Source organism: Cynara cardunculus, assembly GCF_001531365.2.
Source record: "Cynara cardunculus var. scolymus isolate 2C chromosome LG 4, CcrdV1, whole genome shotgun sequence".
NCBI lineage: Eukaryota > Viridiplantae > Streptophyta > Magnoliopsida > Asterales > Asteraceae > Cynara > Cynara cardunculus.
The window spans coordinates 10,911,984-10,926,057 of NC_037531.1; the positions used below are offsets into that span (position 1 = coordinate 10,911,984).

A 14,074-nucleotide genomic window follows, 5' to 3' on the forward strand; every position below is an offset into this window, starting at 1 on the left:
TACAAGCAACATAATACGGGCTTTTGTAACAACAGTTTCTGGAAAATTTTGGTCTGTTTGTGGAAATGGAGGGCATGAGATGAGAGATAGACGGAGGAAGACTGTTATTTACCTGAGCTGAGCACCTCCACCTCCAACAACTGCCTCTGCACACTTACGCCTCACAATTACCTCTTTCGGAGGCGATAATCATACTCAATATCATGTGGACCTCAACCTTTCACAAATACAACCTACCTGCTCTTAAAAACCAAAAATAAATTGTTTTATTATTAAACTTAAATTAAATTATATTAAAATTACATAAAAAATAAAAACTTTTAAATAGTTAATTTGACATTAACATTGATATATATATTTTTTTTAAAATTTTTATGATATTTTCAAATTTATATTTTATTCAAAAATAAAATCATTATTGGCTTTTTTTAAAACACATAATTTATACTATCTATACTATATTATAAAACATTTAACAAAAACTCTTAAAAATAAGTTTTTATGCACAAAATATTGTTTATTGATGCATATTATATATGGGTCCATTCAAGAATAACTGACTAGTTTGTGGTAACCGTGAGATCCAATCTCAACCATAAATTAATAGATAAATTTAGAAATTTATAGTTTTGATAATTTATATGCAAATATTTTTTCTTTTTAATTTTTATTCATAGACAATCTTTTAAATTTGAATTACACATTTCTAAATAACGATAATAGATAATTTAAATAAATATCTATAATTCATATAATCATTTAATATAATAATTGATTATTAAATTAAGTACCCAATTAAAATAAGCTAACAAATAACAATAGTATATATAAAACAATAAAGAAATTATAATAAATCTATCAAAATTAAATGATATTAAAAAAATCATATCTATATAGTAAATACTAGTATTGTACCCGCGCAATGCAGCGGGAACCATAAATTTTAACGATTTTGAAGTTCCACTGGTTTTATAAGATATGATTTAACGATGATATAGGTTACACTTGGACTTTACATATTAATATAATTTGAATAAATAAGAGTTATGGTTACAATTACAAACTATCGATGAAAAAAATTGTATGACAATTTAAAATCCAATATATTTAAAATCCAACGTATTTAAACGACTCCACAAATGTGTTTGATTTACACCAAGAGAAAAAAACCAAGAAACTTAAGTTTTAAGATAAACACTCAAAACCAATAAAGAAAACTACAAATTCGACATATCATAAGTTATGAAAAGACCAAAAAAGATGAGTTTTAAAATGAAATTTCAACTGCTTACCCTATTTATTGTCTAGAAACTCAAAGTAAAGTTGAATTAATACTTGTATATATATATATTTCAAAAAACTCAAGAATATATTAATTCAAAACATATTACACAATGCAATTTGGACACCCGACTCCAAAATAAATAACTATAAGATAGAATGTTTTGACAACATCATGAGGCGATGGGCATGAGGGTGTAAAAATACCATCATCATGTCATATGTTTTTGTATATTTTAGTTTTTATTATAAATTATATGTAATATATTTAAAAAAGAAAAAAGAATTGGGTTGGAGTTAATGCACTCCCCACCAGACACGCTCGTCACTGTTCTTCACCTTTTCCCAACCTATTCAAATTCTTCCTCACTCCTCCCTCCTCTTTACACTTTCTTTGTCACTTCTCAAATAAAATTATTATGTATTTTTTTTTAACTTTTAATTCTTAAGTTTTTAAAATTAAAAGGGTATTCATGCAATACAACATCATAAATCTTTATTTTAATGTTTTATTTTATTTTTTTCTAAAAAATGTTTTTACTTTTGAATAAAAATTAATTTAAAAATACCAATTTTTTTGAAAAAGTACACTGATATTAATATCAAATTAACAATTTAAAAGCTCTCTTTTTTGTACAATTTTTTTAATTCAATTTAATTTAGGTATAATAATGAAAATGTTTATCTGCAATTAATTATATGAATTTAAAAATCGTCGTTTTAATAAATTTGACTTACGCACAATATACTTGTAATCTTAAATTTTAAGTAATATAAATTAATAAAGAGTACCTTATATATAAAGAATGATTTTTAATAGTTTTTATCAAATGTTTTATAATATAATATGGATAATTATTATTTTTTAATCAGTTAAATAATTATCTCATCCTTCTAACAAAAAATAGAAAAAATAAAAATATTTATGTTAAAATAAATTATTTAAATAGAAAATAATAAAGTGTGTTTGTACAAGAAGAAATGGAAAAAAGGAAAAGAAAGGGGGTCTCCTTCCTCCGGCATCCATCATCACCAATAACTCCACCACCCACAAAGACGGCACACTTCCACACAACAGACCAGACAACCCCTTTTCTTTCGCCGTTTTCCTCTCTCTATCTCCTGATCTCCTCCACCTTCTTGCCGTTCAAAAAAAAAAATCTCCTCCACCTTCTTTTCTAAATGGGGACATAAAGTGGGTAGGTGGTAGTGTTAACACTATGACAAACCAATTGGACAATTCACTCCCTTGGTTTCTTGACTAACAACTTCATGATACAAGGATAAAAATGTCAAAACACTCCTGGAAACCCTAATAATTTTTCCAAAAAACACGTGATTATGTACCACCTTAAATTACTTTTCCATCATTTTATTTTTAAAATAAATATATAAATTAAATTAGATAATTAAAAATACATGATTGTCTCAATATGCGTGTATATATTCCATTCTGCTTTCCACTTACCTTCATTTTATTCAAAAAAAAATACCTGCAAAAATTCTCAAGATCTTAAGCCATGTCGATCACTAACTCAGATTTAAGGTGTTCTTCATAGAAAACAAACAGAGATTTAGATGAGTTGTCGCTGTGGTTGTCATCTTCATCGTCACTCTTCTTCAAGTCTTTCAATGGCAACACCAAACCTGTTACTTCCCGCTTCAAAGCTTCTGCCGATGTACCGAGCAACAATGGAAGCATCACCGGCAGCATAAAAGAGGCAAAGGACGGAGAGAGCCGTGACGGAGCCGGTGAATCCTGCGGCGAATCTGGCGACACTGCCTGAGAATACTGACGGGAAGATTGATTCGAAGGAATAGCAGATCCAATTGAAGTATAAAAGAAATATGAGTGATGAAGAGGAGAAGACAATCGCGTGGATCAGCAGAAAAATCGGTGTGTGCCAATCATCCATTCCGTAGATAGCATAGATATGTGTCCAATCTCTTCCTGTTTTTTACATTTTTGCAAGTTGATTTTACCAGATTCATAACTCAAAAGCAGTTGACGTACAATTACAAGCTCAGAATCTGCCGTTTCAAAGCCAAAAAGCAAACAAAATTAGAAAAAAGTTTCACAATTAAGRTTGTARTATAACAAAATGCTCTCAGTAAACAGAATGTGAATATATGCCACAAATCCAGTCGTAAAGAATTTAAACACCAAAAASGACGAATAAATCTAAAACATGATTTCCACGAAAACGAAATCTGTAAAACAGTAAAAGAGATGAAACAACACTTACGATCGAAGAATARGAAACACGAAGTTCGTTATCGGATCCACAGAGAACGATCCACAGACAGCGCACAATTTGTTGAAAATAAGGAATCAGAGAGAGAGAATCGTGAGAAATGGCGGAGAGAAGTTCCGGCCAAATCCATATATCTCCGGTGATGTAGATCTAGAACCAATTTAGAACTGGTTTCCGTTTCGTTTTTCGTCCGTCCGTTCCTCTGCAGCTTTTGGAAGTTACAGAGAGAGAGAGTGAATGAAGGAGGAGGAGGTGCTGGTTAGGTGGTGGGGATGGTGGTGTTTAAATCGATAAAGTAAAAGTTGATATGTTTGAAATTTTGAATTTGAATTTTGAATTTGAATTTTGAATTTGAAATTGGAAAGTAAAAGTTGTATATTATGCTTTATAACTTGTTCTTAAGAGTTTTTTTTAAATTTATGCATAAAATGGTAGTACTTTGTGCTTTGTTGTTTGTAATTAAGATAATGGTGTAAATGGTTATATATGTAGTATAGATTTATTAGATATTAATAAATAAATAATTAACAAAAAAAAAACAATTAAATTTTTACTTAACTAATAAAAAAAGTTGTCATTGGATGTCACAGATTATCTCAAGATTCTATTTTTTTCTAAACTTCTTTTACACAGTAAGAAAAAATTCAAAGCTATATAATTTTTAACTTAGGGGTATTTAGGATTGCTTATAAAAACAACTTATTAACTTATTCTGATGTGACATTAATAAGCGCTTAGCAGCGACAAACAATAAATACTAAGCTTACGTGCTGATAACGTGTTAAAGGAAATAACGGCAAATAGAGAGAATGAATCTATAATTCTCATTAATCATAAGTCATTTATACAGAGATAAGTTACAAGTAAATAACTACGAGATATTCTTATTTTGATCTCACTCTAATATATCTATCTTTATCTTTATCGTCATATCATTTAGACGATAACACACTTATCCTACACAAAAGCTTCATTATGCAATGTTTCAGTAGCAACAAACATTGTACACGATATAAGTTGTACATAACTTTGGATTTGAAACTTCAACTCTCCAAATTCCCATCCTTAATAAAGCCATCATCATAAATTACAATGATGCCCCTTTGAAATGAAATATGAAATCCTCATTCAAACTCAAGTCATTACATCTAGAACTTGATTACCATCATTACATATTCCTATCTCTTCCATGCTTTCTTCATTATAACTTATATAGATGTATATATATACATATATATATATATATGTATATGTATATATGTATGTATTGATTCCTCCTATCTACAAGTCTACACTCATCTTGTTGATCATTTAGACCTCTTGAAGGATCTTGGGTGAACAAGTGAGAACAGCATCTGCTACTGTCAAGAAAATCTTGTCATCACCAATCATATCAGGGAAACCGGAAGCATATAGCTTGTCTAACACCAGCCGACCAGGGTTCGCAAGAACAAGCTGTTGAACCAACGAATTAAGATTCTGTAAATGCGCTGTTTGAAGGTTATTACCAAAACAAATCAATGGGTACCGAGGGGCTTTATGAGTTACCTTAACATCTCTCTTAAAAAGACTCCTGTACAATTCTTCAAACGCATGCATTCCACTAGTGTCGATGTCGGTAACGGCTGCAAAGGCAAATAAAGCGGATCTAGTGACGAAAACCCAAATCTTGCAAAAGCCAAATGACCGGAAATGCAATGAAAAACTCAAGTTTCTTACGCGACATCTCGATGATCAAGTATTGAACTCTTGTTCGGTATGTTGCTTTTACAAGCTCTTCTTCCTCAGTTAGCCATCTCAATATTCTGCAAAAAGTGCACTTCTTAATCCATTGGTCTTCGCCTCTTGAGGGTCTCGATTACAATTTCTAAACAGGCTTCTATTATAACCATATTTGAAAGATTTAAACAAAATGTTACCTTTCTTTAATGTAGTTGGAGTTGGAAAAGTAGATAGCAGAATCAACTCTCACAATGAGAACACCTGGGACTTTCGTTGCCTCCGGATATTGTTGGATGTTCCTGTAAACACTTGTCATCGGAATCCTTCCCAAAATAGCCGTTCGTGGCCTTGTAACTTGAAGAAGGATCTTAGCAAATGATATCGAGACCTAATAAATCAACAAAATTAAATAAAGATAAAAAAAATCAACCTCAAACTCGCATTTCATCAAGTAACAAGATGCATAGTCTAATTCTTACAGCAATTAAAAGACCAATCTCAACTGATGCGAAAACCACGCCAAGAAAGGCTCCCATACAAGCAACAAAATCGAATTTGTCAATCTTCCAGATTAAGATGGCTGCTTCGTAATCAACTAAACCGACCACAGCAGATATGATGATGGAAGAGAGGATTGCATTCGGGGTGTACTCGAAAAGAGGTGTCAAGAATTTCAAAGTTAGGAGTACGACACATGACATCACTATGTTAGAGACTGCGGTTTGGCAGCCTGCCATATAATTTACAGCTGATCGCGAAAAAGAACCTGAAAACAATCCAACACAAGAAAAAAGTTAATTCACTTTCCAATATACAAAAAGGTTTTCTGACATCTTTTTACCTGTTGCTACATAGCATGATGTCATTGAGCCTACAACATTCATCGTTCCTAATGCTATCATTTCTTTGTTCCCATCGACTTGGTAGTCCTTCATTGAAGCAAAGGTTCTTCCGATTGCAACGGCTTCCTGATACATCAGGGGTCAGATAGAATGTTATTTTATGGGAAGCAAAGACAGTTTTTGAAGGCTTGAAATGAACATACCGTTAACGCTATCATCCCAGCAACGATACCAATCCTAAACCCTTTTAAAAGATTTTCGCCCGAAAAATAAATCTCATTTACAGATGGAGGGTTGATTCCTTGCTCTATATGTTTCACCTGTGAAAAAATAAACCAAGATTATTGATTTTCATGAAATGGTAACATTTTTGTATGGAAAGAAAACGAAAGCAAAAGTTCTTAGTTCTTACAATGGCAACACCTTCCTTCTCCGCATGGGTGATATACACAAAAAAAGTGGACAAGATAACAGAGATTAATGGTGCAACTGCGGACACCCAAAAGAGTTTCTTGTTTTTCTTCGCCTATTAATTTGGCAAATTATATTAGGGTTAGCAAAAATGTCAAAATACTTTGCATTCTGGGAATCATGAACTCTTACAAGGTACTTGGCAGAGAGTAGCAGAGCTAAAAAACTTGCTCCAATAACTATGGTCTGCCAGTTCCACTGCAATTTTACAACAAAGATTATTCATGTGGGATTCATAAACTGCATTGTATTTTTGTGTGAAGAGAGAAAGAGCTTACTTACCCCATGATGAATAGAGCCGAAAACCGATTTCATTACAGAAACAACATCAGTATTTTTTGTGAAATGTTTGATGCCAAGAAAACCCTTCAGTTGTTGAAGGCCAATGGTGATGGCAGCTCCACCCATAAAACCGACAACAGCGGCATGGGAAAGGAAGTCAATTAGGAAACCCAATCTGATCCAGAAATCCAAAGAAAAAACTCCATTTTAGATGAATTACACTATCAGACATAAACAAGAGACCAGAGTCATGTAGATCTTGGGTTTACCTGAGAACTCCCAGAGTAGCTTGAGTGATCCCTGCAAAAAACGTAGCTGTAAATGCAAGTCTTCGATACTCAGCTGCATTATTCACTGGATCAAATTCATTCTGAAGAAGCGTCCCCAACAAGAGAGACACCACTGCAACAGGTCCTATGGCTATATCTCGTGAACTACCCATAAATGCATACATCAAAGGGGGTACAAAGCTTGAGTCTGCACAGAAGTCAAAACAAAACCCAAACTCAACACCAAGAAGTCTTTTTACAGTAGGCAAATGAAGTTAATTGGTAGATACAAGATAAAGCTTACATAATCCAATCTGAGGAGGTAAATTTGCAAGTCTTGAGTACCCAATATCCTGCTTGATATGTATGTTAAAACCAGTAAGTCATCAAGATTTGGTATTTTGAATATCATCTCATAAACAACATAAACTACCTGAGGAATACAAAGACTTGCAATGGTGAGTCCGGCAATAAGGTCTCCTCTAAACTTTTTAAGATTATAATTCCTACCCCATTCAAGAATGGGAAATATTGCTTGAAGGCCGAGCATAACTTGTCTAGATTTCGGTTGATCTTTAAAGGGGCGTAGGGGGTCATCTGAGAAAAACGTTTCTTCCACAGTGGTTTTGATCTCCTTCAGGAGACCTTGTTTCGGGGGAATTCCAACCTTATGAATATAAGGTACATTCCGTCGTTGACTACTTGAGGAAGAAAACGATCTCGTATCCATGTCCTACGCCTCAGGATTTCAGCAAAGGCAACTTAACAAACTCACCTGCATTTCACCAAAGGTGAGAAGGGTCAAAATTTGAAACTTAGTCAGAAATACAAGATGTCCATCTATTACTTCCGGGCCAAAATGCATAGCATAAAAGAATCAAAGTATTAAGAAGATACATACCCAAAAGCAGCAGAATACAAAAAGTTCTTGAATGTTAACTGATCCAAAGCCTTATGGTGCACTTAAGGAGATTGGGGATGCTTCAGCTTAAATAAGTCATGTAATGGAGTTTGTGGATCACAAATAGTATTAATTTACTTCCGTTCTCAGTAGACTTCCGGGTAAAAAGGTGAAGACATGATTAAGCTTTTGACCACACTAACCCACTTCTGAATTTGCCAAATACTTTAGCTTTGGTCAAACAGTTCTCTTTTCAGATTAAAAACGAATGAATTTGTCTTACATTAGAAAGAAAATAATTGTTATATAACATTTTTAATTGTGACATATAGACAAGTGTACGTGGGTTCTTCAATCATGAACTCAAAGAATATGACAACTTCATGGCATTTGATATCAATCGTGGACCAGTGGCACCAATTTAAAGAACTAATATCCAATGTAGACCTTTTTTCTCGTTTGGTCTCTTTGTTTATTCTCCTCTAGTAACAACCATTGAAAGTTCTGATATCAGTTCAATGTCATAAACTCATAAAGGACAAATCAGCTTCTGCAATGGGAAGTGAAGTGACAATTTGGTAGAATATTTTCATTTTTAGTAATGTTTTATGCTTAAACTTAAAGAAAGAACATAGCACAAGATGCAAACTAGGAGACGATGATTGTGCTATAAAGGCCATATTTTTTATTCCACCATGTGTATTAATCGATAGTCACAATCTAATTTAAAATTTTACATCTCTAGTGCTCTAACTTACTGCAGATTTGGTACAATTCTCATGATACATAAACGCCTACAGAAGTATATTGGCATATGTATATTGGGGTATCTATATTACAATAGAAAACAGTATTTGAGGTTTTCGGGTACCACTAGGCGAATATTCATCTCAACATAGGCCTCCCGTAGGTCTGTAGTGGGCCCTACATGTCGGTTGTAGAAACCGTCTTCCTTTGTGCAAAACCAAAACCTATTTGAGTTTATATATACAACAGGTTCATGCATGATGTACATATATATAATGCATTGATACAAAAAATTGTCATGAGATAAAGTGAAGCAAATATTATATTTACAAGATCAAAAGGGAACTCAAAATCAGACACTAATAAGTACTCCTTAGTCCCACAATTGACTTCGAAATTTCAAACTTTAATGTTTCTAATAAGTAGTTCAAAAGTTGACAATTCTAGAAACCTGTTTTTATTTGATCCTTGTCAAAACATGTAGTAAAAACCTAATCTTATTGACTTTCAATCTGGTTTTGCTAAACAAACTTCAAATCGAAATGTTAAAAAGGGTTTGATTTTGGCATATATAAGAGGGAAACTTACAGGGGTTTATTTAGCCAATAGAGGGTGTTAATCTATATCTATACTATCTTATTAAGCAAGTTTAGCAAAAGTCTTAAGGTCTTAAAATTCTAAATGATCAAAATACCCTTTATGCTTACTTTTTCACTTTTTTATTTTTTCACTTTTTCACTCCCACCTCTTCTCACATACACTCACCCTCTCGCAACCAATTTTTTTAAAATTATAATTTTAAATTTACATTTTATACCCTCATAATTAATTAATTAATTTACTTTACGTCATTTACTTTTAAATGTTTCATTTTAAACCTTTATCAAATTAACATACATAATCATATATCAATTAAAACATGTTTAAAAAATACATTTTTATTTTAACAAGTTACACCATTATAATCGTCTCGTTAATACCTTTGAAATGAGTCTAATATTGAATAGTTTWTGATTTAATTATATTATTATATATTATATATACTGTGAAAAAATATTTTTAATATTTACGATTTATACTTTTATAGTTATTTATTTAAATATATACTTATATATTTTGGGGTTAGGCTGTCCAAATTGCACTGTATAATATGTTTTGAATTAATATGTTTTTGGGTTTTTTTGAAATATATATATACATGTATTAATTCAACCTTAATCTGAGTTTCTGGACAAAAAAGAGGGTAAGCAGTTGAAATTTCATTTTAAAACCCATCTTTTTTTGTCTTTTCATGGCTTATGATCTGTCAAATTTGTAGTTTTCATTATTGGTTTTGAGTGTTTATCTTAAAACTCAAGTTTCTTGGTTTTTTGCTCTTGGTGTAAATCGAATACATTTGTGGAGTTGTTTAAATATGTTGGATTTTAAATATATTGGATTTTAAACTGTCATACAATTTTTTTCATCGATAATCTGTAATTGGAACCATAACTCTTATTTATTCAAATTGTATTAATATATAAAGATCAAATGTAACTTATATCATCGTTAAATCTTATCTTATAAAACCAATGGAACTTCAAAATCGTTAGAATTCATGGCTCCCGCTGCATTGTGCAGGTACACAACTAGTACTAAATTAAGCATAAAAAAGGTCTAAAATCAGTCCTATCACACGATTAAAAGCCAAAAAGTCAGAAACCCTAGAATTAAATAACAACCGTGCTTTTTTCACAGCACACTTGATGGTTCATGCATATACACTTATAATCCACACAGAAACCGCAATAGCATATCATGCATATCAACAATTGAAAAGAAATACTTTACCAATTATGAAGAACCCTCTCAAATCCCGTCTAGGTTCAATGTACCTGTAACAAACAAACACTTTAATGGATCCCCAAATGAATAATGCTCGAAATAGGGTTTCTATATCCCTCTTTCACTTGCAGACTACCATGACTAATTTCCCACCAAAGTTTTAATCGTATTCTTGAATCGGACAAAATGGGTGTTGAAAATTATTAAAGTAATGAGTATGATTTGAAAGCTTATAGTCGTAGCAGGGTTGTGTGATTTGGGCGTGTGGGAGATTGAAGGCCTCTGCTTTTATGGAGGTCGAAGTGGGATTGGGACACCTGAAGAAATCCAAGATAAACATGTGGAAGATGATAACAAATTTGGACATGAAATAAATTCAATCTGGATAACAAATTCATTGAATTCATGGAATTCAAATTCAAATTTGTGGAATTCAGAAAGGTTCGTTCTATGTGCCCTAACAGTTCGCGGGGTAATTTGTTATGCATTTAATATGAACAATCTCCTTTTTTTATACACGGAAAATTCATCAAAATAAACCAACTTTTACCTTATTATTATTTTGAAAAATTAACTTTTAAAATCGTTATTTTGGGGAAATAATTTGTACCTGATTTTTATTTTAGGGAATCAAGTTTTAAAATTGTCATTTTGGGAAGCTAACTTGCACCTGATTTCTATTTTAGGGAACCAACTTGAAAAATAATTATAGAAAAATAACTAAAATTCGTTTTTTTCCAAAAATTAATTCAATAAAATTTATTTTTCATTTCAAATATTGTTTTTTTTTAATTCAGATATCAAATTGAACATTTTTTTAAAAAAATCCAAATTACCACTATAAAAATTGTTTTTACTCATACAAAAAAATCAATTTAATAGACTAAAGTTAATTAATGCAATTGGTTAGATATAAAAATCTTGAATGTGATATTTAATATTTATTTTTTATTGCAACAATTAATTATTTTCTATCAAATTGATTTTTTTTGCCTTGGTAAAAAACAATTTTTATTGTGGTAATTTTGATTTTTTTTTAAATGTTCAATTTAATATCTGAATTTAAAAAAACGAGATTTGAAATGAAAAATAGATTTTATTGCATTATATTTTAGGAAAAAACGAATTTTAGTTATTTTTCTATAATTATTTTGCAAATTAGTTCCCCAAAATAGGAATCAGGTGTAAATTGGTTCTCCAAAATGACGATTTTGAAAGTTGGTTCTTAAAAATAGAAATCATGTGCAAGTTGGTTCCCCAAAATGATGATTTTGAAAGTTAATTCCCCAAAATAAGAACTATGTGAAGGTTGGTTCCATTTTGATGCAATTTTCCTTTTTATATATTTTGAGGTTGAATAAAAAATAAAATAATTAATATTATATTATATTATATTTTTTTTATTAAATGAAAATTCAATCCGTTATGCAAGAAAACTAAGGGGTTGTTTACTAAATGTTTGTTTGGTAAGTGTTTACTGGATAAATTTTCTCATCAGATGAACATCACAAGGGCCAAGAATTTTATCGGGTAAGAGTGATGAGAATGATGGAGAGTCTTACCCTGTAAGTGAAGATGATGACTCTTACCCAGATAAGCGCTTACCCGGTAAATTGTTGCATTCAATACGTTTTGATGTACTAAAATCTTACGCATCAAAATAAACTATAGTGTTGACTCCTACCGGTAATCACTTATTGGGTAAGCATTTGGGTAAACATCCCCTAATTTTAGGACAATCACTTACTTTACAGTTAGCCCGGAGTCACTGTATTTAAACCACGGTGGCTACAAGGGAATTTGTATTCCTCTTTGTATTTGAATCTAAGACCTTCATATAATTTTGACGACCAAGTTTAAACCAATTAAACACCCTCCTATAATTTTATATTATATTTTTAAAAAGTAATCAAATTTTTAAATATTTTTCAATCATGTGTTTGCAAAACCTTTTACTAAACACAAAAAATTGTTGTATTTTGATTTTTAAATTTCAAAATTATATTATACAAAATTAATTTATATTTCATTTATTTCCAAAAAATTAAAGTAGAAAAACAATTAGGGCACAAATTATTTCTTCTTTAAAATCAAATTTAAAGATTTTCCCAATCATATAAAGAAGTAAATAAATTAATGCACATTTTTTTATTCTAAAATGAATTTTGCAAATTAATACATCTTTTTTTCCTAAAATATGATGAATTTTGCAAATTAATACAGATAAAATATGAAGTTTGTACTTAAACATATTATGGTTTAAGTTTGTATACAATCAACAATAACAAACTCTCATCTAAATTCAAGTGAATCAAGTATGATGGCAGAAAAACATGACATATTTACTTACCAAATAATTATCTAAAATCATATTTGGGAACGTGTAGAAAGTATCAGAATGCATTGACTTTCTAAACTCTCTTGATTAATGCATGAATCAAGGGGTAGTAGACAAAAAAGGGAGTCTATTTTATATATATATATATATATATATATATATATATATATATAATGTTGTGCTCTTTTCTTCACCCAAAGTTTTATTTTTTTCCATTGAGTTTTGTTCTTTGGTGTAATGTTTTAGTGAAACAACAATTTATGTATCATCATGTTATTCTAACTCTCATGATTAAAATACAAATATGAAAGAATATTAGATTAAAAGAAAAAGTCTATGTATTGCAAATAAACTGGTGCATTGTACTATTTCAGTCGTTCTAATTTTATCTTTTAACTGAGTTTATTTTGCCGTAAGATTTTAACAAGACAACAGTTGTGAACCATCACTCCTTTGACCCGGCACAGGGAGAAGTGTTGTTGGATAAGTGTGTCACCGTCTAAATGATATGACGATAGAGATAAAGATAGATATATTAGAGTTAGATTAGAAATGAAATATTTCATAGTTATATATTTGTAATTCATCCATATAAAAAGGGCTTATGATTAATGAAAATTACATATTCTTTCTCTCTATTCTATTGTTGTTCTTTTTCAGTTATTCATAACAAAATCATCATATAAAATTAAAAAAACTAAATTATCATTTAAGGTCTTATTAAAATCAATATATAAATATAATTGAAATTAAAATCAATATACATAAATAAAATTATAATCATATATAATTAAATATTTATTCTTAACCCTCTCATTAATATATAAAATACCTATTATATTTAATATCACTTAAAAAGTAATTAAAATAAATCAATATAATATATAAGTAAATACCTATTAAAATCGATATATATATATATATATATATATGTGTGTGTGTGTGTGTGTGTGTGTGTGTAGTTGTGTACTAGAAAGGTACTCGTGCAATTAAGCGAGATATATCTCGATTTTAATGTTTCGTTTATTTTTTTGGTCTATGTCGATATTATAATATGAATTTATGTGGTTTTGAGCAAACAATAATATTTTTTTTTTAAAATATAAATTTGAAGATATCATACAAATTAATATATATATATA

The 14,074-nt window shown here is 30.4% G+C and overlaps 2 protein-coding genes and 1 long non-coding RNA gene across 3 annotated transcripts in view; all 3 read right to left on the reverse strand.

The window, feature by feature from the left end:
* LOC112511749 (dammarenediol II synthase-like) overlaps positions 1-203 on the reverse strand; it is a 12,763-nt gene extending 12,560 nt beyond the window's left edge. Inside the window, exon 1 of the mRNA XM_025117477.1 lies at positions 113-203. The gene's annotated coding sequence lies outside the window, so the exon portion shown is untranslated. The remainder of the gene's footprint in view (positions 1-112) is intronic.
* Positions 204-2,770: 2,567 nt separating this feature from the next.
* LOC112511688 lies at positions 2,771-3,808 on the reverse strand. Its single transcript, XR_003069114.1, has 2 exons — positions 3,528-3,808; positions 2,771-3,312 (listed from the first exon to the last, which is right to left on the reverse strand). It is a non-coding gene; the product is annotated as an uncharacterized LOC112511688 (long non-coding RNA).
* Positions 3,809-4,809: 1,001 nt separating this feature from the next.
* On the reverse strand, positions 4,810-7,887 carry LOC112511160 (sulfate transporter 1.2-like). Its single transcript, XM_025116642.1, has 13 exons — positions 7,556-7,887; positions 7,427-7,475; positions 7,123-7,330; positions 6,854-7,028; positions 6,704-6,769; positions 6,513-6,626; positions 6,304-6,420; positions 6,100-6,226; positions 5,738-6,024; positions 5,456-5,646; positions 5,256-5,341; positions 5,085-5,161; positions 4,810-4,991 (listed from the first exon to the last, which is right to left on the reverse strand). The coding sequence occupies exons 1-13, from the start codon at positions 7,850-7,852 to the stop codon at positions 4,848-4,850; spliced, it is 1,938 nt and encodes a 645-aa protein (XP_024972410.1). The 5' UTR covers positions 7,853-7,887; the 3' UTR covers positions 4,810-4,847.
* Between the last annotated feature and the right edge of the window lie 6,187 nt (positions 7,888-14,074).

Bases quoted from the DNA above. Each gene is read 5' to 3' on its own strand.
- LOC112511160 (XM_025116642.1), bottom strand. From the start codon at position 7,852: ATGGATACGAGATCGTTTTCTTCCTCAAGTAGTCAACGACGGAATGTA. The intron at 7,476-7,555 runs GTAGTTTATGTT...CATATCAAGCAG, and splicing joins CAAGTCTTTGTATTCCTCAG to GATATTGGGTACTCAAGACT. The intron at 6,421-6,512 runs GTAAGAACTAAG...ATTTTTTCACAG, and splicing joins AGAAGGAAGGTGTTGCCATT to GTGAAACATATAGAGCAAGG.